This window comes from Gymnogyps californianus, unplaced genomic scaffold (genome assembly GCF_018139145.2).
Source record: "Gymnogyps californianus isolate 813 unplaced genomic scaffold, ASM1813914v2 HiC_scaffold_163, whole genome shotgun sequence".
Classification (NCBI taxonomy): Eukaryota; Metazoa; Chordata; class Aves; order Accipitriformes; family Cathartidae; genus Gymnogyps; species Gymnogyps californianus.
This window is the reverse complement of record NW_026114044.1, coordinates 42,056-66,480: the sequence shown is the minus strand read 5'-3', so window position 1 is coordinate 66,480 and position 24,425 is coordinate 42,056. Positions and strand designations below refer to the sequence as shown.

General features: G+C 43.4%; 1 protein-coding gene across 1 annotated transcript in view; it reads left to right on the top strand.

Moving 5' to 3' along the window:
- The window catches only part of LOC127028067 (ankycorbin-like), a 59,848-nt gene that overhangs the window by 22,834 nt on the left and 12,589 nt on the right, over nt 1-24,425 (top strand). The window contains exons 3-7 of the mRNA XM_050913893.1: nt 8,706-8,794; nt 10,576-10,640; nt 18,098-18,155; nt 18,652-18,722; nt 19,609-19,715. Coding sequence (XP_050769850.1) covers nt 8,706-8,794; nt 10,576-10,640; nt 18,098-18,155; nt 18,652-18,722; nt 19,609-19,715 — 390 coding nt within the window. The remainder of the gene's footprint in view (nt 1-8,705; nt 8,795-10,575; nt 10,641-18,097; nt 18,156-18,651; nt 18,723-19,608; nt 19,716-24,425) is intronic.

Genomic DNA, 24,425 nt, shown 5'->3' with positions numbered 1-24,425 from the left:
CATATAACCCTGAGCTATCCTTTGTCAACGTCCCTAATGTCGCATAAGGATATCCATGCTCTTTAGTTCTTGGAGCACTGTATGCAGTTCTTAAGCCTTGCTGGATTTTCATGCAACAAAAATATTTTCTTTAGATTAACTTTTACCCAGTTTTTCTCAGCCTTTCCAGCCTTTTCCTGGCCTCTTGTTATGCTAACATGCTTTGGGATTTCCTTGCTCTAATTTCATGACTTTTCATGTACTAAGGTGGTTATTTGCTTTTGCTGGCCCATAGGCAGCAATGCCAAGTGGGTTGTTGTGTTGGAGGACGGAGGCCAAGGGAGACGCTAGTCATTGCTCTCATTGTTGGGCTTAATTTTAACTTTGAACTCTATTCTGGCCTTGCAAGAAAGTGCAGCAGATGGGTAGATGGTTGTACCTAACTCAGGGAGGAAGTTACGTTGATCTGGACACATCCATGGCATCCTCAGGGATTTCACCCTATGCTAAAAAGATGTTTTGCCAGAAGGTATATATATATTGAGAAGCTAACTTTGCACCTCTTTGGGCTTTAGATGTGGGATGTATTTTTTAAAGAAACGATCAGAAGGAAGCTTCCCTACTCCTCTGCCTTCTTCCATCCCTCTAAACTTGGCTGTAGAGGCACAGGTGACTGTTCCCATTTCTAGGCTCTTTAAGCTTTTCAAGACTTAAGTGTTTTTTGTACTTTGCCCATTTTCCTACTCTACAACACCAAAAATAAAAGTAGCATTTCAAAACTTCAGACTTTCTGTCAACACCTAGGAGTGCCCTGAAGCTCACCCTTGGCAGAATCTCTGTTGTAATTTGCTGATGTTAGTTATTGAGGGGCTTTAAAAATAGACGCTCTGCAGGAAACTTCATATGATAAATTTAAATTGTGAGCACTTATGTTTACAACTAATGGTACATGGAAGAAAAGTCTATACGTTTCAGACTTGAAGTGGGAGTTTGTGGTAATGTGGTAATAGAGTTTGCCAAAGAAAACTGTGTATGAAAATGGAACTGCTGGAACACAACCTAAGAATGAAAAATATAAAGCTTCTGGGGATCCCAGAAATCTCTCTGAAGAGCAGCTGGGTGGATATTTTTGCTGAGTTTGAAGGCTAAAATCAGGAGTCTGTAGCTTGCCAGCTCCTGTGTTGCATGATGCAATTGCTTCTTTCCTATTAAGAACACAGCCATTCAGCAGGCTTGCCTTTTATTAATGTCCTATACCTCGAGGTGTGTATGATTGAAACGAGACTCTTTATGCTATGGGGCAAAGCTGGAAACTTTATATGAAAACTGCATTGTATTGGTTTTTTGTTTTGTTTGTTTGTTTGGTTGGTTTTTTTGAAAGCTGTTCCATAATATATGCTAACACAGAAGCAGCATGTAGGGTTTTTGCTAGAGGATTTTGTGTGTTTTGGGGGAGGGCAGATGCCATCTCCTGTTTAAATAGAAGATAGGAGAACACAGGCTGTGTGCATTGCTTCACTTTGCAGTGGCTGGTGCTAAGGGGGAGAGAGGGGAAAAATCTCCCACAGCTCCTAGTAAATCCATACCTGCCTATGTCAACTTTCTTAAAATCTTAACCTGCCTGCACTCTAGAAGATGTTAGTAGCAACTCATTGATTGAATGTCTTTTAAAACTCACAATACTTCATTTGCTGAGTTTGTAATGTGCCGACTCTTGCTTGAAAACAAAATGTATTTCCTGTAACTGTTTTTCCCTATGCTAATTTTTGCACTCTTGTGGCTACATGCATGTATGTGACAGGAGCATGACATGGACTGCCCGCATTTAGTGAAAAGCCACATTTATTACATTTACTCTTAGGAGGAGATTAAATGGGTGCAGTGTGGAGCTATGGCCTTTATTTGTTTAAAAAAAAATTAAAAATTAAAGACCTAGTAAATATTGATAGTGGTACCTGTAGATGTCTGATTTTCCTTTAAGGCAGTCTGATTTGCCAAACATCTGGATAGTCTTGTCATGGTATCCATTGGTGTTCTGTCTGTCTGAAGTTGTAATATAGAAATGGCCGTAGTAACTGAAACGCATCTTCATGAGGATTTATCTGGTGATGTCTGGGAGTAGTCTGTTTGTCTTTTTCAATTTTGATTTGGTTTTCACCTTGCAGCTGATTCCGCTGTGCCCTTTCTGTGTAGGATTGCCAATGTAAGGAACTCATGTTCCCAGATCTTTATGCTGGCTTAGGGGAAAAAAATGCCTCAAGAAATCGGTTCCCTGACACACTTCAAAGCAGGACAGTGCAGCTAGAGGGAATGAGGGAAGCAGTGGCATGGGGATAATTTAAGCTGGTCCTTCTGCTGCAGTCTGCCACTGCTGTTTTCATGCTCAAGTAATAAGGGTGAGAAGGAACTCCATTAATGAAGAGGCAAGACTTCTTTTATTCCCAAGTCAAGGACTGGTAACATGCCTTGAGATGGTTGGTACAGACAGGCTTGCTAATATTGAGCTTTAACCATATTTCCTTCATAATTAAATGACTGGCTGTTTCTAAGATATATATCTTCTCAAATGAGTGACTGTCTCTTGATAATGCAGTCAGGGAAAGATAAGGATTCAGTGGCTTTCATGGGGAAATATTCATGGTTTAATCTTAGGTTTTAGGTTTAAGGTGAAAGTCTATGTCAGCTTAAACTTCTCTGAGTTGATGCTGTCGTGGCCCTGTTCCTTCCTTTGCACTGACAGGATGCGTACACCTGTGACTGGGATGAAACAGTGGAAAGCAGCATTGGTTTTCAACTGGTTTTGTTCCCTGTATCAGCTCACCAACCATGCAGGTACCTACCTACACGTGCTGGTGCAAGGAAGAAGCAGAACCGGGCAGGCGCTGGTCATAGAAGCATAATCCTTGCTGGAACAGAGTTACTACTTTGCTGAGAGCCCTGTCTGGGTTGGCAGAGGAAGGCAGAAAACACCTCCAGTTTCAGGACCATTCTAGGCCCTTCCCAGTCTTTAAATCTGAAGGTGATTATTTTTCTATGAATTAGATTCAGGATGTGTCAAAAATTTTGTTTTGTTTAAAAGGCTTATTTTCATCATTGTTTTTATGCTGATAAAATCCCAAACCATTCACAGAAAAGTAAACTGTGTTCTCTAATTACTGGTCATCGTGCTACATGTGAGAGGAGACCACACTGGACTTCCTCCTGAGTGACTGCAGGCACTTCCTTCATGCACAGAATATGCTGCTCTAGTGGTACTCATGGCCCTTTCTCCTCCAGGTCAGGTCTCTGGAATGCTCTAGCACTTCTGCCACTCAGTTGCCACTGTGGTGGAAAACAATCAAAAGCCAGATATATAATATATTTATTTTTGCTGTTGTTATTGAAGTGGGAATTGAAGCTTTGAGGGATAATATTGTCTATGAAAATCACTATAGACGCTGTAAGCTAGGTGCTGCCTCTAAAATATGTAAAAGCTCAAATCAGTGCAGAAAATCAGCCAGATTATCACTGGGTCTCTTCCTGACTGAGATAGCTGGCGAATCACTTGCCTGTCTGATCTGGTAGCAACGAACCTTGAATATCTTCCATTTCTATATTTGTTTAGTCAGCATTACAAAGACTCCAAACAGCTCTGTATCTTTATTTTATCAGTCTTGTTTGTGTGAGGATATTGGTCAGTCGGGAAACTGTAAATCATCAAACTGTTGGCAGACAAGTCAGACTTTTTGAAAGTCGACAAAGAGTTGACATACATTAGAAAATGAAGAAGAATTATCTGCTTTGGGGAGGGATGTTTTTACTCAAAATAAACCTTGACAATGAGTGTATGTGAGTTCATAGTGTATTTATTTCAAACATTCTTGCACTTAAAATATTTTCAGAGCACTCAGATTAAAATGGCAGAGAACAATAGTATTGTACGCTTGCATATATGTTTGACTTTGTTCCATGTTTGTCATAATATTGTATTTGCTATTTTCTATTCACTTAGCACTCATAATTCAACCATGTTCTTTATTTGCTTTGGATTTTGGTAAATACAGTGTCAGACTACTTTCAGGCCCTGGAGAAATTCTATGTTACAGAGAATGCTAATTCTGCCTCGAAAAAACCTCTGGAGCGTGACCTTGCTAAACAGAGATGGAGCCCCCTGATAGGGTGTAATTTTTCTGCTCTTTTTAATTTTTTTTTCTTTTCACAAATGAAAATTTCCTAGTTAGAAGGTGACTGTCTTAAATTAAGACTTCATATTTATTTTTTCTTATTTTATCATGTTCCACTCTACTTTTGTGGTATTTTCCCTAGATATATGGACCACCCAGTTGTTTTAAACCAGCTGTCAAAATAACATTCAGTAAGAGGATTGTGCTCAGTTTTGCAGGATATAGCTGTGTAAATGGTTGAGCAGAGAACCTGGATTCGACAGACCCATGTCCTATTACTAACACCTCCTCAGCAAGCTCAATTCACTCCATTTTTACAAGTCTAATCTCTAAAGGTGGATTAATTCTGTTCTTCTACCTGTGGGGAAATTATTTGTAAAGAAATGCTTTATGTGAGCTAAATAGTAAGAATTATAGCACTTTTCTATTTGAGTTAGACTGTCTGGCATTTAAATAATTTCTGGAAACACTCATTCTCAGCCTCTTAGCAAAGACCAGCTTTATCTGAACTCGTGCTATGTCTGCCAGACATTGATTGAAGAAGTCCCCATTCCCTTGCTAGCTTGACTTTATAACCAAAATGCGGAAAAGGTCCTTTGCCCTGAATAAGGGATGAGCTTGTTTAGGACAGTTATAAGTGCTTCACCAGTTGACATCTCCTATCTGTAAGAAATCTGCTCTTTAAAACTAGTTCAGGGATGTCATATATAGCTGTCCACTCTGTTCAGTCACCAAGCATTCATAAAAAGCATCTCTCAGTGCATCTGAAAATGTTATTTGAATAACATTTCTGGTCAGTAAAAATTATACCTGACAGGACTTTGAGGTGATAATCTTGCAACTGTTCTCCAGTTAACCTTGTATCTGATGAAATTTTGCTGTGTTTGCCCTCTTACTCTCAAGGCTGTTTACTCCAACTGGGCTTTGTGTTCTTCCTGAAGAACGTCATTTTTTCTTTAATTTTGTTAAGGACTGAGTAGTTATGGGACCTGTACATTTCCAGTAGGAAAAAGCAGTGTCAACCAACTGATTTTTATCAGCTGCTGCAGAGGTGGGTCTCGAATGCTGACTTGCTTCATTTCTGGATCCAGTGAGAAAACCACTGGGAAGGGTAGCTGCTCCTCTGCTTCACTGAAAGGTCTGGAGACAATAATAAAAGACCATCCCACCCCTCAGGAAGAGTAATTTTTTACAGCAATAAAAGAAATCTATCTCAAATCAATTCAGTCTGGGGTATCAAGATGCAGCTATAAGTGGTAGCAACAGGCTTATCTTTTGTGAAGGGAAAATGAACTATGTTGGAATGGGATTTTAGTATGAGTGAGAATCTAACCCTCAGTGCGGCCCTTGCTCCAAATCAAGCCTTACATGTTTGTTTTTGTTTGCCTAAGTCATTGCACAACCAGGAAGTGGGAGGAAAAGTTGTTTGCTTTCATATAAAGGGAGGTTTATTTGTGAAAGATGCAAGTAAAATGCACCGCTGCTCAAGGCTTCCAGATGGTGAGAACTTCAATGTTTGGAAACCTGCTGCTTTTGCCTCGAATGTTTTAGGAAAGTTTATGTAGCTTGTAAAGAATTATTCTGTACTGAAATGAATGTCTACAGGCTTCTTTGTTTCAAGAGCCTCCCTTGCTACGCAGGGGCCCTCAGTATCTACTACTAAAGATTTTTTTGTTTAAAAAAAAAAAAAGGAAAAAAAGTAGGGGCTATTAAATTTAAAATCAGTTAGAATTACTCCTCAAAGGTTAATTTTTTGCCCAGTGCTCTGTAAATACTCTGACTTAAATATGACTATAATCGGTTCATCCCAGTCTGGAGTCATTCTCTCTCTCATGAGCAGGGCTGATTTCCTGGTGAGCAAGTTCAGTTTACTAATCCAGCAGCTAATTAACCATGTCCCCCATTCCCCCCCCAATTGCTTCTAGATTATTAAGAAAAAACATCTCACTACAGGGTTATGTGAGAGATGGTAGCAGTACAAGGACGTAGGGAGGGGACACACAGCAAGCAATTGGGAGGGAGCTGTAGCAGCCCAATGCTGTTTGGCTTTGGTCACTGTATAAATGACTGTGAGTTAAACCTTATCATCTTCTCTTTTCATGGGACTCTCCAGATAGCTTCTATATTTTTGCTCTCATTAGATCTTTACATCCTTCATACATGTTCTCTCATCTTTCACACCACCTGTGCTGCTTACAGATGATGTTTCATCCCATCAATTTGGAAGAAGCAATATTTTTAACCAGGCCTTTCTTACTTGAAAATACTTTTGGCCGCATGAAATGAAGCATCTGCGTGTGTGATGATTTTTTGAGAACTGCCATGGGAATTGTTTGCGTTGGTGGGACTGATGTGTTCATAGGTGCATAGCCTGAAAGAGGTTAAGTTTTTCATCTCTCTGATGCTTTCTTTGCAGTCTGATTTTACCTAAATAAAACTTCTTTTGCACTTGCATATTCATGTTGCATTTGGCACCATCCTACACAGTCTGTCGGTAAAACCTGTGTCCCAGATTTAGCCAAGTTATTATTATTCAAGTATTTATTATTTTCATGAATATTGTCAAATATAAGTGAGCCAAGTGCGTGCTTCACGGCCTTCCTAATATTTAAGTGACTTCGATTGTATTGTGTCTACACAAATGTATCTGAATGTATTTTAGTATTTGCTGGTATGTTGCCCTGGCTAAATTAGAGGTGTTGGAATTTGTCAGACTCCTTTTGCACCCCTCCCCCAGCCATTTTCCCAGAGCCTGAGAAACCTCCTCTTCTAAAGAAGAATGTTTACACAACTTTGCATTGGTCACCAAGTACATAAAGTTTTGATTTTGAATGACTAGAGAACAGCCAACAGCAGTGCTTTTTATGCTCTTGGAAGTGTTAACTCTTCGGTTTGTTTATGGCAGTAATAAGCATGAGGATGAGCACACAGGATATTTTTATATTTGCAGAGAATGGTTCAAAGCTTAAGCGCTGCCTGTCTGCCATTTGCAATCAGCAGCAGCCAGTGTGGAAGGACTCCTTGTAGGAAGTGAGGTAGTTGCTGTACTTGATAGAGGACTCCGTTCCAGGAGCTCTCCTGTTTTGATTAATTAACTGCCCTTTGCCAGATCTTGTCTGTAGGTCTTTTTTTCTGCTGGATTTTCAAGAAGGCTGCAAAGAAAAGTCTACAGCTTAGAGAAACACAGTGTTGCAGTTCACATACTTTGTGCCAGAAATATCTGTTTCATTCTTTCCTGTTATTCCCGGTTTCCCTGGTTAGCAGGCTGAACTTTCAGTGTTAGTTTTAACATTTAAAGGAAGCAGTTGTTCAAAATGTAAACTTTTAAATACAGTAGTTGGTGTGGCTACGTGATTTGTGACATTCCCTTTAGATTCCAGGGGAAAAAAACCCTTAACACAGGGGTGTGTGATGTTAAAAATTAACATCTCCTTTATAAGACATTAGAAAACATCCCAGGAATACTGGCTTTTTCAGTTTGGGGCATGTTCATGAAGGTCCCAACTTTTCACATGCAATTAAATAGTAATTGGAAGTGTTTTGTCTTGAATTTGTTTTTTACATTACTCCCACTGGAAAACAGCTCTGTATATCAAGCTGATATTAGTAGGACCCACGGGGAAGCAGTATGTCTGCCTGTACTGTGCCCATATCTTGAGACTCACCTATGTTGGCACAATATGCATCAAGAGGATATAAACTTCTCTGTTTTCAGAAGTTTTTCTTTTGTTTTTGCTTCTCAGCAAAATTAAGTCAGCAGCATATGTATAGGGCTGCTTCTGTGAATTTTGAGGTGCCAAGGATGTCAAAAATGAACCTTCAGCTGTAAAAAGGCTTGAATTCAGTATAACTTCTTTGGTTTGTTCTGTAATTATATCTTTGGTAACTGATGCTGTTTAGTGCATCCTGCCATGGTGTGGTTGGTAACCTCTGCAATTTCCCACTGTTCAAACAAGCAGATGCTTGAGGTGAAAAGTAAAACCAAAAGTTGAAAAAATACATCTCTAGCAGAGTCTCACAAATATCCAGTAGCTTTGATTTTTCCAGGTGATATTCACAAACACTGAGGTTTTTTTCCCCCCCCCTCTACAGAGAAGAAAGATGGGCTCTGTAAAGGACAGTTCAGAAGCAGAACTTGATTTAGTTTAATTTAGGAACTAAATCACCTTTTAGAGAACTAAATTTTGTCCACTGAGAGGAGGAAATCAGGATTGACTAGAATGTCAGTCATTGTGAACATTTTCTTCATTAATTCCCCAAGCCCAGGCATTCTGTGGGGATATTACATCACTAGGGACATTAGTTTAGAAATTGGGTGGGACTAGATGCACATAATGTATATAGCATGGGTTAATGAGACAGCAGCCTGTGTAAAAGTATGACTACAAAAGCTTTTTGATGTGCCTTCTCACTTTGAAGAGCTATTATCTTCTTGGGAGGCAGTGGAGGGATGCCAAAAGATCTAAGGACAGGGAGGGGAGAACTTGCCAGTACTTGGTTTGTGAATGAAAGAGAAAGGAGGTCTTAATAAAAGAAAAGTGACATATAAATGCTCTCTTCCAGTTTTCACCTGGCAGCCATGAAAGGGCATGCAGAGTGCCTCAGAATCATGGTGACACATGGTGCAGATGTGACAGCCCAAGATGGTGCAGGTATGCCTCTGTGAACCTACAAATGTAACATAATACTCTCTGTTTGCCTATATAGTTCTTGATGCGCAGCGTGCAACCACAGATTTGACAACACTGCTTTTCCCTCCCTCACCTCCCTGCCTCGTGCGCCCCCCCCCCCGTGTAGGAAAAGCAGTTGTAACATTTGCAGGTGTAGGCATACTTGCTTTTCTGCACATAGAATTCAGATTCTAAAGCTCTTGAAAACTTTTGCCCTAATACTATAAATGTCAGCATTTATAGTGGACTCCAGTTGCAAAATAGTTGCTCAATTATTATTTATTTATTTTTTAAATCTCCCTCCCCTGACTCTTTTTGTTAACTTCATTTGAGGCTTTGCATAGGTTAAATCAAGATCTTCAGTGTTGCTTTTATGCGTATCCAAACTATTAACCCCATTAACTGTACAGGAGTTGCAATAAGACATTTCATCAGGATTATGACATAGTGAAAAGAGCTGATACAGGCCAAAACAGAGCTGAGAGCTATTAAGTATGCTGTTTCAGCCCTCGAAAGTCCTATGCCTTAATTACTACTCTACTAGGAGAATGATGGGAGCTGAATTTGAAACTGGCAAACTCTTCTTAATAGATTTCAGTTGACATATCTGTGGAATCTGTGCCCAGCATTTTCTCTGGCTAGCAGTCACCTGAATGAGCTGTCAGCATTCTGTCTCTTCAGTAATGATCTGTAAATGGTGGGCTCACAGGGTCTGTTTTGGCCACCAATTGCAGCCTGAGGGAATTTCTGTCGTACATGGAAATGATTTGCCTCTACAAGGAAGTGTCTGTGATACTGGAAGAAGCATTCATATTATACATAATGATAAGAGAATATATGTACCTGATACAGACTACTATTCAGAATTCATACTTCATCTTGCCTCAGGATTTATTAGTTTGGATAATAAGAGGTTGTCTGCTCTCACCTGAGAGTGTCAACTTGGTATTCCTTAGGAAAAGCCTTGTCTGTAATAGTCACATTATTTACAGTGAGATTCTACTGTCACAAGTGGCTCTACTGTCTGTATTGAGTACAAAATCTTGGCTCCTTCTTTCTTCCTTACATGGATAATTTATTCTTTTGCTGTCTTGGCCTCTTTAATTTTTCAGATGCTCTGTAAGATGAAACTAGAGGAGAGACTGCAATCTTTGATCATAAATCCATAGTCAGTAAATCACTGTATTGCATAACTAAATATGAGCTCACAGATGCTAAGTAAATTAACAGAAAAGGGAGTCTGAGATGCAAACCTAAGAAGGCATGTGTTCTGAGTCCTCTTCTACGTGCACTCCGTGGATGATATAAATTTGTTGTAGTGGTAGCTGGTGAATTTGGCTGGTTTTGCTCTTAGCACTGGGTTCCTTTTTCATTGCCAAATGGCAGAAATCATGAAGACACTTGACAGACATCTCTCTGCAAGGGAGACTGAATAATATAGGAAAATTGGTTTTTAAGAAAAAAACCAGAACTGTGCAATCAGACTTACTTCTGCCAAGGTATATAGTCTGACACAATGTTTGTGTCATTCCTATATATGAAGCTAGACATTAAGATTATTCTGTTACCTGCCTAAACAACAGTCTGTCGTAAATATATTCTGCTTGATGCAGGTTTTTATTTTATCTTCTCTATCCTTACTTTTCACGTGTTGTGATAGGAACAAGATGGATAATTCAAAATCTTGCCTTTGTCATGGAAGAGTTTATTCCTGTGCTTTGGAGTGATTGAATACTTAATTTGGTTTGCTTTTATTCATTTAGGTCACAGCGCTTTACATCTTGCAGCAAAGAACAGCCACTCTGATTGCATTAAGAGGTTACTTCAGGTAAAGTAAAAACTAAATTCACTTTGATTTTTGAAGTTTTCCTTTTGTTCCTCTAGATTGGTTCTGCTAGATATTGACACATTTCCTGCTAATAATCTGCATCAAACTCCTATGCTATTGTCCTGTCTCCTTGCAATCAAGAGAGGTGCTTGAGTTTAAAGACCTTTTAGGCACTGTGAATGGATGATAGAAAACAGTGTGGTATCTTCCCTGAGTGGTCCAGGTATATTTTACTTTAGTTATTAAACCGTTCTTATCTCAAAAAAAAAAAAAAAAAGAAAGAAAGAAAGAAATAAAACTCAAGGAAAAAAAACCAGTGATGCACAATGCAATTGCTCACCACCCGCTGACCGATGCCTGAGCAGCGATCCGCCCCTCCCGGCCAACTCCCCCCAGTTTATATACTGGGCATGACGTTCCATGGCATGGAATATCCCTTTGGCTAGTTCAGGTCAGCTGCCCTGGCCATGCTCCCTCCCAGCTTCTTGCACACCTGCTTGCTGGCAGAGCATGGGAAACTGGAAAGTCCTTGGCTTAAGATAAGCGCTACTTAGCATCAACTAAACCATCAGAGTGTTATCAACAGTATTCTCACACTAAATCCAAAACCCAGCACTGTACCAGCTACTAAGAAGAGAGTTAACTCTGTCCCAGCCGAAACCAGGACATCCACAAATACAGTTTTCCCTGTGTAGCTGATCTGACATAGCAGGGTTGGGTTTCAGGCAGGTTGCAGCTTCTGTCTAACTTCCTGTCTTTTGGCTGCGTGGTTGGATGGCTTGGAAGTAGATGGGTTAAGAGGTATAGGGGAAAAGGATTTTTCACTTGTGGTGGGATTTTGATACTGTTCTACTGGAATGCTTTCTGTCTGTGCAACTTAAAGAATCCATTGTTGACCGTAGAAATGTCTGTCAAGTTTAGAGTCAAAGGGAGAAGAAACCTAAGTAGTATAGATGCTAAAATATGGAAATACTCAAATCCTCAGTGAAATGAGGCAAAGGACAGTGAGGGGTTAGAAAGGGAGTAGAAAGAATGGGGAAAGAAAATAAGAAAAACAAAAGTGAAGATGAAGAGAAGATTCCCTGGTGTTGAGGCTGAAGATGTGCGTTAGTAAGCAGGGAGAGACATTATCATAGAATCATAGAATGGTTTGGGCTGGATGGGACCTTAAAGAACATCTAGTTCCAACCCCCCTGCCATGAGCAGGGATACCTTCCACTAGATCAGGTTGCTCAAAGCCCCATCCAACCTGGCCTTGAACACTTCCAGGGATGGGGCATCCACCACCTCTCTGAGCAACCTGTTCCAGTGTCCCACCACCCTCACAGTAAACAATTTCTTCCTTACATCTCATCTAAATCTACCCTCTTTCAGTTTAAAACAGTTACCCCTTGTCCTATCACTACATGCCCTTGTAAAAAGTCCCTCTCCAGCTTTCTTGTAGGCCCCTTTAGGTACTGGAAGGCTGCTATAAGGTCTCCCCAGAGCCTTCTCTTCTCCAGGCTGAACAACCCCAACTCTCTCAGCCTGTCCTCATAGGAGAGGTGCTCCAGCCCCCTGATCATCTTCATGGCCCTCCTCTGGACCCACTCAAGCAGGTCCATGTCTTTCTTATGCTAGTGACCCCAGAGCTGAATGCAGTACTCCAGGTAGGGTCTCATGAGAGCGAAGTAGAGGGGGAGAATCCCCTCCCTCGACCTGCTGGTCACGCTTCTTTTGATGCAGCCCAGGATGCAATTGGCTTTCTGGGCTGCTAGCACACATTACCAGCTCATGTTCAATTTTTCTTCCACCAATACCCCAAGTCCTTCTCCTCAGGGCTGCTCTCAATCTACTCATCGCCCAGCCTGTATTTGTGCTTGGGATTGCCCCGACCCATGTGCAGGACCTTGCACTCGGCCTTGTTGAACTTCATGAGGTTCGCATGGGCCCACTCCTCAAGCCTGTCAAGGTCCCTCTGGATGGCATCCCTTCCCTGCAGCGAATCAACCACACCACTCAGCTTGGTGTCATCAGCAAACTTGCTGAGGGCGCACTCAATCCCACTGTCCATGTCGCCGACAAAGATGTTAAACAGCGCCAGTCCCAATACGGACCCCTGAGGGACCCCACTCATCACTGATCTCCACCCGGACATCGAGCCGTTGACCACAACTCTTTGAGTGCAACCATCCAGCCAATTCCTTATTCACCGAGTGGTCCATCCGTCAAATCCATGTCTCCAATGTAGAGACAAGGATGTCGTGCGGGACAGTGTCAAATGCTTTGCACAAGTCCAGGTAGATGACGTCAGTTGCTCTTCCCTTATCCACCAATGCTGTAACCCTGTCGTAGAAGGCCACCAAATTTGTCAGGCACGATTTGCCCTTAGTGAAGCCATGTTGGCTGTCACCAATCACCTCTCTGTTTCCCATGTGCCTTAGCAGAGTTTCCAGGTGGATCCACTCCATGATCTTGCCGGGCACAGAGGTGAGACTGACTGGCCTGTAGTTCCCCGGGTCTTCCTTTTTTCCCTTTTTAAAAATGGGGGTTATGTTTCCCCTTTTCCAGTGAGCGGGAACTTCCCCGGACTGCCACGACTTCTCAAATATGATGGATAGTGGCTTAGCCACTTCATCCGCCAGTTCCCTCAGGACCCACGGATGCATCTCATCAGGTCCCATGGACTTGTGCACCTTCAGGTTCCTTAGATGGTCTCGAACCTGATCTTCTCCTACGGTGGGCGGTACTTCATTCTCCCAGTCCCTGCCTTTGCCTTCTGCGACTTGGTCGGTGTGGCTGGAGCACTTGCCAGTGAAGACTGAGGCAAAAAAGTCATTGAGTACCTCAGCCTTCTCCATATCCTGGGTAACCAGGTCTCCCGTTTCCTTCCGGACAGGGTCCACATTTTCCCTAGTCTTCCTTTTATCACCGACATACCTATAGAAGCTTTTCTTGCTGCCCTTGATGTCCCTGGCCAGATTTAATTCTTTCAGGGCTTTAGCTTTCCTAACCTGATCCCTGGCTGCTCGGACCATTTCTCTGTATTCCTCCCAGGCTACCTGTCCTTGCTTCTACCCTCTGTAGGCTTCCTTTTTGTGTTTGAGTTTGTCCAGGAGCTCCTTGTTCATCCATGCAGGTCTCCTGGCGTTTTTGGCTGTCTTCCTCTTTGTTGGGATGCATCACTCCTGAGCTTGGAGGAGGTGATCCTTGAATATTAACCAGCTTTCTTGGGCCCTCTTCCCTCCAGGGCTTTATCCCATGGTACTCTACCAAGCAGATCCCTAAAGAGGCCAAAGTCTGCTCTCTTGAAGTCCAGGGTAGGATCTTGAACTCCACCATTTCATGGTCACTGCAGCCAAGGCTGCCCTTGAGCTCCACATTCCCCACCAGCCCCTCCTTGTTGGTGAGAACAAGGTCCAGCATAGCACCTCTCCTCGTTGGCTCCTCTATCACTTGGAGAAGGAAGTTATCATCAACGCATTCCAGGAACCTCCTGGATCACTTATGCCCTGCTGCGTTGTCCCTCCAACAGATATCGGGGTGGTTGAAGTCCCCCATGAGGACCAGGGCTTGTGAACGTGAGGCTGCTCCTATCTGTCTATAGAGGGCCTCATCCGCTCAGTCTTCCTGGTTGGGTGGCCTGTAGCAGACCCCCACTATAATGTCACCTGTCCCTGCCCTCCCTTTAATCCTGACCCATAAGCTCTCGGTCAGCTCCTCATCCATCCCCAGGCAGAGCTCCATGCACTCCAGCTGGTCATTGACATAGAGGGTGACACCCCCTCCTCATCTCCCCTGCCTGTCCTTCCTAAAGAGCCTGTATCCTTCCATTCCAACACTCCAGTCATAGGAGCCATCCCACCACATCTCTGTGATGCCAATAAGATCATAGCCCTGCAGGCGTGCGCACGTCTCTAACTCCTCTTGTTTATTCCCATGCTACGTGCATTTGCATAGAGACATTTAAGTTGGACCCCCGATGAAGCTGACTTACTGGCTGGAGTGGCCGGAATTCCTTTGTGCTGCTCTTCAGGTGCTCTCCTTCTGACCTGTGATCCCTCTCCAGGCTCTGGGCATCTACTGCTGGTACTGGCATCAAACTGGTAGGAGTGGGATGGATTGAGGTTCCCCTCCTCTGGCAACTTTAGTTTAAAGCCCTCTTCACCAGCTTGGCAAGCCTATGACCGAAGATGCTCTTCCCCTTCTCTGACAGATGGACCCCATCAGCCCCCAGTAGACCAGGTTTCTCAAAGTGAGTCCCATGGTCTAAGTAGCCGAACCCCTGGCTGTGGCAGCAGTCCCGTAACCATTTGTTGATTTGCCAGATTCGACTGGCCCTTTCAAACCCCTTCCCTTTGACCGGGAGGACTGATGAAAAAACTGCCTGTGCTCCAGAGTCCCTTACCGCCACTCTCAGGGCTCTGTAATCCTTCTTGATATTCCTCAGACTGCTCCTGGCTGTATCACTGGTGCCCACGTGAAACAACAACAGCGGATAATAGTCGGTGGACTGTACAAGGCTTGGTAGTCTCTTGGTGACATCCCTGATACGAGCCCCTGGTAAGCAGCACACCTCTCTAGAGAGTATGTCAGGTCGGCAAATGGGTGCCTCTGTACCTCTCAGAAGAGAGTCACCTACTACTATCACCCATTGCCTTTTCTTAGTTGTGCTGGTTGTTATACAGGGAGCAGATTGGGCTGCCTTACTCAGCTCCAGCGCCTCTCCTGATGTGACGGGTCTTTCCTCTTCAGTCTGCAGAGCGGTGAAGCAGTTCTGCAAGGGCACCTGTCCTGGTTTCGGCTGGGACAGAGTTAATTTTCTTCTCAGTAGCTGGTACAGTGCTGTGTTTTGGATTTAGTGTGAGAATGATGTTGATAACACGCTGATGTTTCAGTTGTTGCTAAGGAGCGCTTATCTTAAGCCAAGGACTTTCCAGTTTCCCATGCTCTGCCAGCAAGCAGCTGTGCAAGAAGCTGGGAGGGAGCATGGCCAGGGCAGCTGACCTGAACTAGCCAAAGGGGTATTCCATGCCATGGAACGTCATGCCTAGTATATAAACAGGGGGGGTTGGCCGGGAGGCGCGGATCGCGGCTTGGGAACTAACTGGGCATCGGTCAGCGGGTGGTGAGCAATTGCATTGTGCATCACTGGTTTTTTTTTCTTTCCCCCCGCCCTTCCTTTTTTTTGTTATATTCCTTTTCATTACTATCATTATTATATTTCATTATTACTATTGTTAGTATTATATTTTACTTTAGTTATTAAACTGTTCTTATCTCAACCCACGAGTTTTACTTTTTTTTTTCCTTTCCTCCTCCTCACCCCACTGGGAGGGGAAGGGGGAAGTGGCTGCGTGGTGCTTAGTTGCTGACTGGGGTTAAACCACGACAGCACCTCAGGCTTTGGGGGAAGTCTCTTCCTCCTGCAGGTCCTTGCCGTTGCAAGATTCCATTCTTCTGCATTATTGGCCCCCCTCCCTTCCGTGTGTGCCGGTGGGGGAGTTTTTGGCTGTTTGGCCGTGGGCTGTGGGTCCACTGCAGACTGCACTTAGAACCAGCTATCTAACTCCTCAGCCTCCCTCATGCTACGCAGCCTTCTCACCGCCTCCTGCAGCTCAGCCACCTTATGCAGGAGGTCCTCCACCTGGGCACACCTTTTGCAGGCAGGTCTGCTGCCTGTCCCTGCCCCAGGAGAAAGGTCTAGGCACTTCCTGCAGTCTGAGGTCTGCACTGCAGCCTCTCCCTTCAGCAGCTCCATCTGGGTGGAGGCATTGGCCACCGCTGGGGTAGATGATGCAGACCCCCCAACCGGAGCTGCAGCCTTTGCTCTCAGATGAGTGCCCACCATTCTGCCTTGAGGGTCAGGTAGGATGAGTGCCCTTGACCTGTGCAGATGGTCACAGAATGGTGCCCGGTTGCTGGGTTATGTGGACTTCAAGTCTCTCCACATTGTCCATCTCTGCTCCTTTTCAGAAAGCCAGGTGAGTTTTGGTGGAGGTGATCAGAGGAATGGGACAGACTTTTAGGAGCTTGGAGTTATCAGTAAGACTGTGGCTCAGACTACAGATGAAATAATGAATAATAACCCCGCTCCAGCACAGTGGTACAGAAAGAATGGATCCCATATCCCAACTTCCAAATTCCTTTTCCCTAGTTACCTCAGGGCTCTCCAATTGTCCCGTAACTGACCCCTGTCAATGTCTCTGACAATATTGGGTCCAATTTCACTGATTCCCACCTCCAGACTCATTGCAAGGTGACTCCCCTGTTCCTGCACACCTGGAAGGGGTTATCATTAACCACTGAGGCTCCTCTCTTCCGATTTCATTGCAAATATCTACTACTTCTAATGCAAACCCATTTACAGCATAAACAGTGACATCAAGCTGTCGCTGATTGTATCGCATGCAGCAACATGATCAACTAAGCAACTAGATGTGTGTTTAATATCAAATATCTGCTGCCCATTCACTTACCAGCTATAACCACAGAGTGCTTTTGTTGATATTTTGCTAATTTTATTATAATATGCAGATTTCTAAATATGTTTGTAAGTGCAAACCCATTGGTAATATTCTCCAGTAATTCATGCTCTTTGGATTGCTTTTTCACTTCTGTGGACTGGCTTTGTGATATAAGCTGTTTGTACGTGTGAGGAATGTTTAATCTTAACATGCTGGAGTTGAATTAAAACAGGCTAAATAATTATTTTATACAGGCAGAATCTTGACATTTTTGTTACAGAATGCAGTAATCTATGTGAACCTGTTTTCCTAGGAAATCATAGAAGTGTTGGAGGCAGTGCTACATTTGAAGGTCACAAGCTCTAATGTTTGTTTTTTAGAAGCCCATTATTTCAGGGTGATATCTTTTCTTTCTTTGCTGTAAACTAAAACTAAAATCTTCTGTAGCAGAACAAGTCTTGACAAAGATTTGTAATGTTTTTTTTATTTATTACTTCAAAGTCTAGATTGATCAGTAGTAGGTGGTGGCTTATAATACTATAAAATATAACTGGATTGTTGATGCTTTAGTTTTTACAAATGAAAATGAAGCATTATTGCCTTTGACAGAAATAACTCAAGACTAATTGCCTTAGAACGTGGTTGCTTTAGCTCTTACTGTAATGTGAAATATGAAGCTTTTGTGAGGCAGGGGAGAGAGTTTCTTTTTTTATTTCCTGATTTAAATTGTTCCAAAACTATAACACTTTTTAGGTATATCTCCCTCACTATGAGTGTTTCCTATGGCTTCAGTATAAGATGGTACCAAGAAAGGAGAGACCAGATTAGTAGAGAGGAAAGCTGTGCCTTTCTTCAGTATTCTTTTTTTATTATATGGACTGAGCTTTCTGGAGTAGCTCATAAAACTTTTCTCAAAGATGTTCAGCACTCTGTCCTTAGCATCAAACATATGTTTTATTTTCTTGGTGTTTCTCTAATTGCTTTTTTTCTTCTCCTTTTTGAACTGTACAGAGTAAATGTCCAGCAGACAGCACTGACAATTCTGGGAAAACAGCTTTACATTATGCAGGTAACTTCTTTGTTGAAAGTTTGTACTATCTATTTTGTTGTGCATGATATTCCTAGCTCTTCAGCCTGGTGGAGCTTTTTAGGTTCTAATTGCATAAGTCTAGTGACTCCACCTGATGGTTTACAAATTTCAGGTATTTTTTTAGATAAATACTGTGAATACTGAATTTCAGTTAATTACAGTTAACAAGTTCACACTTGCAAGTGTAGAGCCATTGGAATACTTAAGATTAGGTTGATTCTGATTTCAGTCCTTAAAGATTATATCTTCTCATGCAGAAATATAGCCAATATTCATGGTCCAAATTAGCATGAACAGCTTGCTGTTCATGTTTTAGTCTTTCTCTCCTTCCTTCTTAAAACAGAGAAATACAGTTTAATTTTTTTTTTCTTGGACCCCGCTGTAATGCTGCAGTATTGCAAGTGGAAGTGCAGAACACAAATTTTGAAAATGGGGTTTAATGGACTTTCTTGCTTGTCTTTGTTTTTTTTTTTAGCTGCATGTGGTTGTCTTCAGGCAGTTCAACTTCTGTGTGAACACAAATGTCCAATTAATGTCAAAGATTTGGTACGTACCTCTTCTCCCATTGTGTACTTCAAAGCTTTTACCACTCTCCACTCCAGTCAATCTCAGGTGCAGCAGTTCAAAGCAATACTATGCTTATATTTCTTCTTGGATTTCTCTGGCAGAGGAAGTTCCTTTTGCAGCTTGCCATAGCAGAGGTGGGAAAGTACTTCACAATCTAATACAGTAGTGGCAGGATTTGCTACTCATTATATTGAGGCATTGGTATGAGTAGCTAGAATCAATTCTGATATATTCAAAACATGATTAAAAGTCTTCCCATTGACTCCAGTAGGCTTTGGAAAAGGCCCATTATGTGGCCAAGTGCTGTGAAATGCTCACAAAGGTGGTCAAGCACTGGAACTGGTACCCAGAGAGGTCATGGTGTCTCTGGCTTTGGAGATGCTTAAAACTTGACTGAATGAGTCTCTGAGCAATGTACTGTAACTTGAAGTTTGCCTAGCTTTGGATTGAGGGCAGAGGAGGAAAAACTCCAGATGACCTCTAAAGGTGTCTTCCAACTAAGTTATTCTGTGATTATGTGAAATGTTGTATTTTTGCCTTGTAGTTAGTTAAAATTATCATTTTTGTTGTGGAGCTATGTAAAGGTATTGTGTAGTTCCAAAATCATCATGTTATAGCATTAAGCAAACAGCAAAGGGAGTACAGACAGCAAAAAGCATGCTAATGCTTTGCATCCCCCATGGTCAAAGAAGTAATTAAAGTAAACCCAGCTACATTTATGGTACACGAGAAAAATGTAATGATAGCACCTTGTTTGTGCTATGTAGAAGGAAAGTTTGTAGCTGACCTTTAAATCTCAGAGTGATATTTGTAAGTGGATGGATTATTGTTCATAGTTGTTTGGGTTTTTTAAATGCATTCATAGGATGGGAACATACCTCTGCTGCTTGCAGTACAAAATGGTCATACGGAAGTCTGCAAATACCTTCTGGATCATGGAGCAGACATCAACACCAGGGATAAAAATGGAAGGTACAGCAGGTTAACATGTTAATTCTTCCCCAAAGCTGACTATCAAATGAAGCTCTCTTCCCAAATCCTTCCCAAAATAGTTGCTGTTATGTGAAATAATGCCTCCTTTACTAGACAGCATATCCTGATTGTTGAGAAGGCTTACAGAATTCTGCCTAAAGGGAAAGGTGAAACAGAAACTATGCAACTATAAAACTAGATGTGCCTGTAAGATTTTTTTTTTCCTTGGGCTACCAGAGCAGTAAATCCCATTTTTAAATAATTCCTACAAGGATCTGATTGATAGCACTTACCTACACATCACTTTGTACGTGTCCCAGTTTTAAATGCTGCTCTGTTCTTGGCATGAGTTAGTTTCTCCAACTTAAAAAATCCTAAAACTGTTACTTGGGAGCGGCATCCGTGGAGGGTTCTTTTTTCTACCATAATGCAGCCACAGCAGCAAGAGAAAAATACAGTAAAGCTATATAGTGGAGATGCTGTCATCTTAGAAGGTGCCATTTAGAGATTTGTTGCATTAATAGATATCTAGTGTGTCAGAAAACTGTTTTTAAAAAGCAACATCCTTATCATGAAAAATTCACTTGTTTTGATGATACTGATGAAGTTCAAGAGTCTTTGAAAATTATGGACTGTTTTATAAACAGTTGGTTAAACTGTGAAGGTAAAGCAGGATGCTGAGAAGACTTGGCAATTACACCTGATTGATAGCAATCTTGATTATTGTATGTGAAACAATGCCCATATTATTCTTTGGCAACACCTGGGAGGATAAGACTGGGCCCTAATTTGTTTTTTATCACTCCAAAGTTTATTAGTGCACTCTTTGTTTTAAGTTGTCTAAAGAAAACCCCTTTGTCGTCTTGGTTGGTTTGAATGGCCTCATCAGTGCTTTGAACCTGAGGTGCTCCCCACTGGGACCTCTGCCTTCCCCCACTCACTCTACTGTTTAATCAACAGTGTTAAGAGTTTCTAGTTTAATTGGATTAAGGTATTTCTGTCATAGATAGTACAGGCTTGCATTTTTGTATTTTCTTTTTTAAGAAAGTACTGTGTGTAGAAGCAAGGAAAATGATATAACATGACATATACCATTTTACTTCTTGCTTTCCTTCGGGTAAGGAGAGTGACTACTCTTGCATCTCCTGTTCACAAAAGTAGTTAAGTTTTTACTGAAAAAGGAGAAGCCTTATTGGGAGAGGAAGGGGAGAACCTTTGAAAATGGCATGTTGTATTGGGTTTGCATGGCAAGGTTTTGGTAGTGGGGGGGCTACAGGGGTGGCTTCTGTGAGAAGATGCCAGAAGCTTCCCCTATGTCCGATAGAGCCAATGCCAGCCGGCTCCAAGATGGACCCGCCGCTGGCCAAGGCCGAGCCCATCAGCGACGGTGGTAGCGCCTCTGGGATAACAGATTTAAGAAGGGGGAAAAAAACCTGCACAACAGCAGCTGGGAGAGAGGAGTGAGAAGATGTGAGAGGAACAACTCTGCAGACACCAAGGTCAGTGAAGAAGGAGGGGGAGGAGGTGCTCCAGGCGCCAGAGCAGAGATTCCCCTGCAGCCCGCGGTGAAGACCATGGTGAAGCAGACTGTCCCCCTGCAGCCCATGGAGGTCCACGGTAGAGCAGATATCCACCTGCAGCCCGTGGAGGACCCCACGCCGGAGCAGGTGGATGTGCCCGAAGGAGGCTGTGACCCCATGGGAATCCCGTGCTGGAGCGGGCTCCTGGCAGGACTTGTGACCCCATGGGGGACCCACGCTGGAACAGTCCGTTCCTGAAGGACTGCACCCCATGGAAAGGACCCACGCTGGAGCAGTTCGTGAAGAATGGCAGCCCGTGGGAAGGACTCACGTTGGAGAAGTTCGTGGAGGACTGTCTCCCGTGGGAGGGACCCCACGCTGGAGCAGGGGAAGAGTGTGAGTCCTCCTCCCCCTGAGGAGGAAGGAGCAGCAGAAACAGCGTGTGATGAACTGACCGCAACCCCCATTCCCCGTCCCCCTGCGCTGCTCGAGCGGAGGAGGTAGAGAAATCGGGAGTGAAGTTGAGCCCGGGAAGAAGGGAGGGGTGGGGGGAAGGAGTTTTAAAATTTGTTTTTTATTTCTCATTATCCTACTCTGATTTGATTGGTAATAAATTAAATTAATTTCCCCAAGTCAAGTCTGTTTTGCCCATGACGGTAATTGGTGAGTGATCTCTTCCTGTCCTTATCTCGACCCACGAGCCTTTCGTCATATTTTCTCTCCCCTGTCCAGTTGAGGAGGGGGAGTGAGAGAGCGGCTTTGGTGGGCACCTGGCAGCCAGCCAAGGTCAACGCACTACACGTGTCTAATTTCATATCACTGTGGAAGCGTTATCCAAGTTACCACTCAGCACTACTTTTTAGCACAGCACTGCAACAGCCATCACTTCTCCAGGGCTCATCTGTTATGGGGAGTATGTTTAATTCATCAGTGAAATGATTGTCTTACTATCTAGTAAATATTGTCACTGTAGTAACTTTTCAGTTTCATGTCTGCACTGAGGAATGTGTTTGCCAGTGAACTTGGCCAACCTATTAGGTATGTTTTCATGTTGAGAAGGGAGAATTATGCCCAAGCAGGAAAGTAATATTAGAGTGTGCTTGAAAGGTGGAGTTTTCTCTGTGTGTATTATTCTTCTGTATGTCTCTTATGATCCCTTCAATTCATTGAGGAAAAACAGATAGAACCTGTTAGGAAAATGCTCCTTCTGGATGTTACCCTTACTCTAGGATCTGGCACTGTCTAGCTGCCCTGTATTGGAGAAGGAATTGATTGTGCTCTAATGAACATTTTTTTTTTTTTTAACTGAGTGGCTCAGGTTTTGAGGTCAGACCAACCTCTCGGTTTCACTGAAGAGCTTTGAGATTTATTTGGCTTTTTGGTTGAAATCTGTTTTGTCTATTTTGTCTTAGAAGCAACATGTGAAGGACAGCAGCAATGAAATCATAGAATCATAGAATGGTTTGGGTTGGATGGGACCTTAAAGAACATCTAGTTCCAACCCCCCTGCCATGAGCAGGGATACCTTCCACTAGATCAGGTTGCTCAAAGCCCCATCCAACCTGGCCTTGAACACTTCCAGGGATGGGGCATCCACCACCTCTCTGAGCAACCTGTTCCAGTGTCCCACCACCCTCACAGTAAACAATTTCTTCCTTACATCTCATCTAAATCTACCCTCTTTCAGTTTAAAACAGTTACCCCTTGTCCTATCACTACATGCCCTTGTAAAAAGTCCCTCTCCAGCTTTCTTGTAGGCCCCCTTTAGGTACTGGAAGGCTGCTATAAGGTCTCCCCAGAGCCTTCTCTTCTCCAGGCTGAACAACCCCAACTCTCTCAGCCTGTCCTCATAGGAGAGGTGCTCCAGCCCCCTGATCATCTTCATGGCCCTCCTCTGGACCCACTCAAGCAGGTCCATGTCTTTCTTATGCTAGTGACCCCAGAGCTGAATGCAGTACTCCAGGTAGGGTCTCATGAGAGCGAAGTAGAGGGGGAGAATCCCCTCCCTCGACCTGCTGGTCACGCTTCTTTTGATGCAGCCCAGGATGCAATTGGCTTTCTGGGCTGCTAGCACACATTACCAGCTCATGTTCAATTTTTCTTCCACCAATACCCCCAAGTCCTTCTCCTCAGGGCTGCTCTCAATCTACTCATCGCCCAGCCTGTATTTGTGCTTGGGATTGCCCCGACCCATGTGCAGGACCTTGCACTCGGCCTTGTTGAACTTCATGAGGTTCGCATGGGCCCACTCCTCAAGCCTGTCAAGGTCCCTCTGGATGGCATCCCTTCCCTGCAGCGAATCAACCACACCACTCAGCTTGGTGTCATCAGCAAACTTGCTGAGGGCGCACTCAATCCCACTGTCCATGTCGCCGACAAAGATGTTAAACAGCGCCAGTCCCAATACGGACCCCTGAGGGACCCCACTCATCACTGATCTCCACCCGGACATCGAGCCGTTGACCACAACTCTTTGAGTGCAACCATCCAGCCAATTCCTTATTCACCGAGTGGTCCATCCGTCAAATCCATGTCTCCAATGTAGAGACAAGGATGTCGTGCGGGACAGTGTCAAATGCTTTGCACAAGTCCAGGTAGATGACGTCAGTTGCTCTTCCCTTATCCACCAATGCTGTAACCCTGTCGTAGAAGGCCACCAAATTTGTCAGGCACGATTTGCCCTTAGTGAAGCCATGTTGGCTGTCACCAATCACCTCTCTGTTTCCCATGTGCCTTAGCAGAGTTTCCAGGTGGATCCACTCCATGATCTTGCCGGGCACAGAGGTGAGACTGACTGGCCTGTAGTTCCCCGGGTCTTCCTTTTTTCCCTTTTTAAAAATGGGGGTTATGTTTCCCCTTTTCCAGTGAGCGGGAACTTCCCCGGACTGCCACAACTTCTCAAATATGATGGATAGTGGCTTAGCCACTTCATCCGCCAGTTCCCTCAGGACCCACGGATGCATCTCATCAGGTCCCATGGACTTGTGCACCTTCAGGTTCCTTAGATGGTCTCGAACCTGATCTTCTCCTACGGTGGGCGGTACTTCATTCTCCCAGTCCCTGCCTTTGGTTTCTGTGAATTGGGTGGCATGGCTAGAGCACTTGCCGGTGAAGACCGAGGCAAAAAAGTTGAGTACCTCAGCCTTCTCCATGTCGGTTGTAGCCAGGTCTCCCATTTCGCTCATCAGGG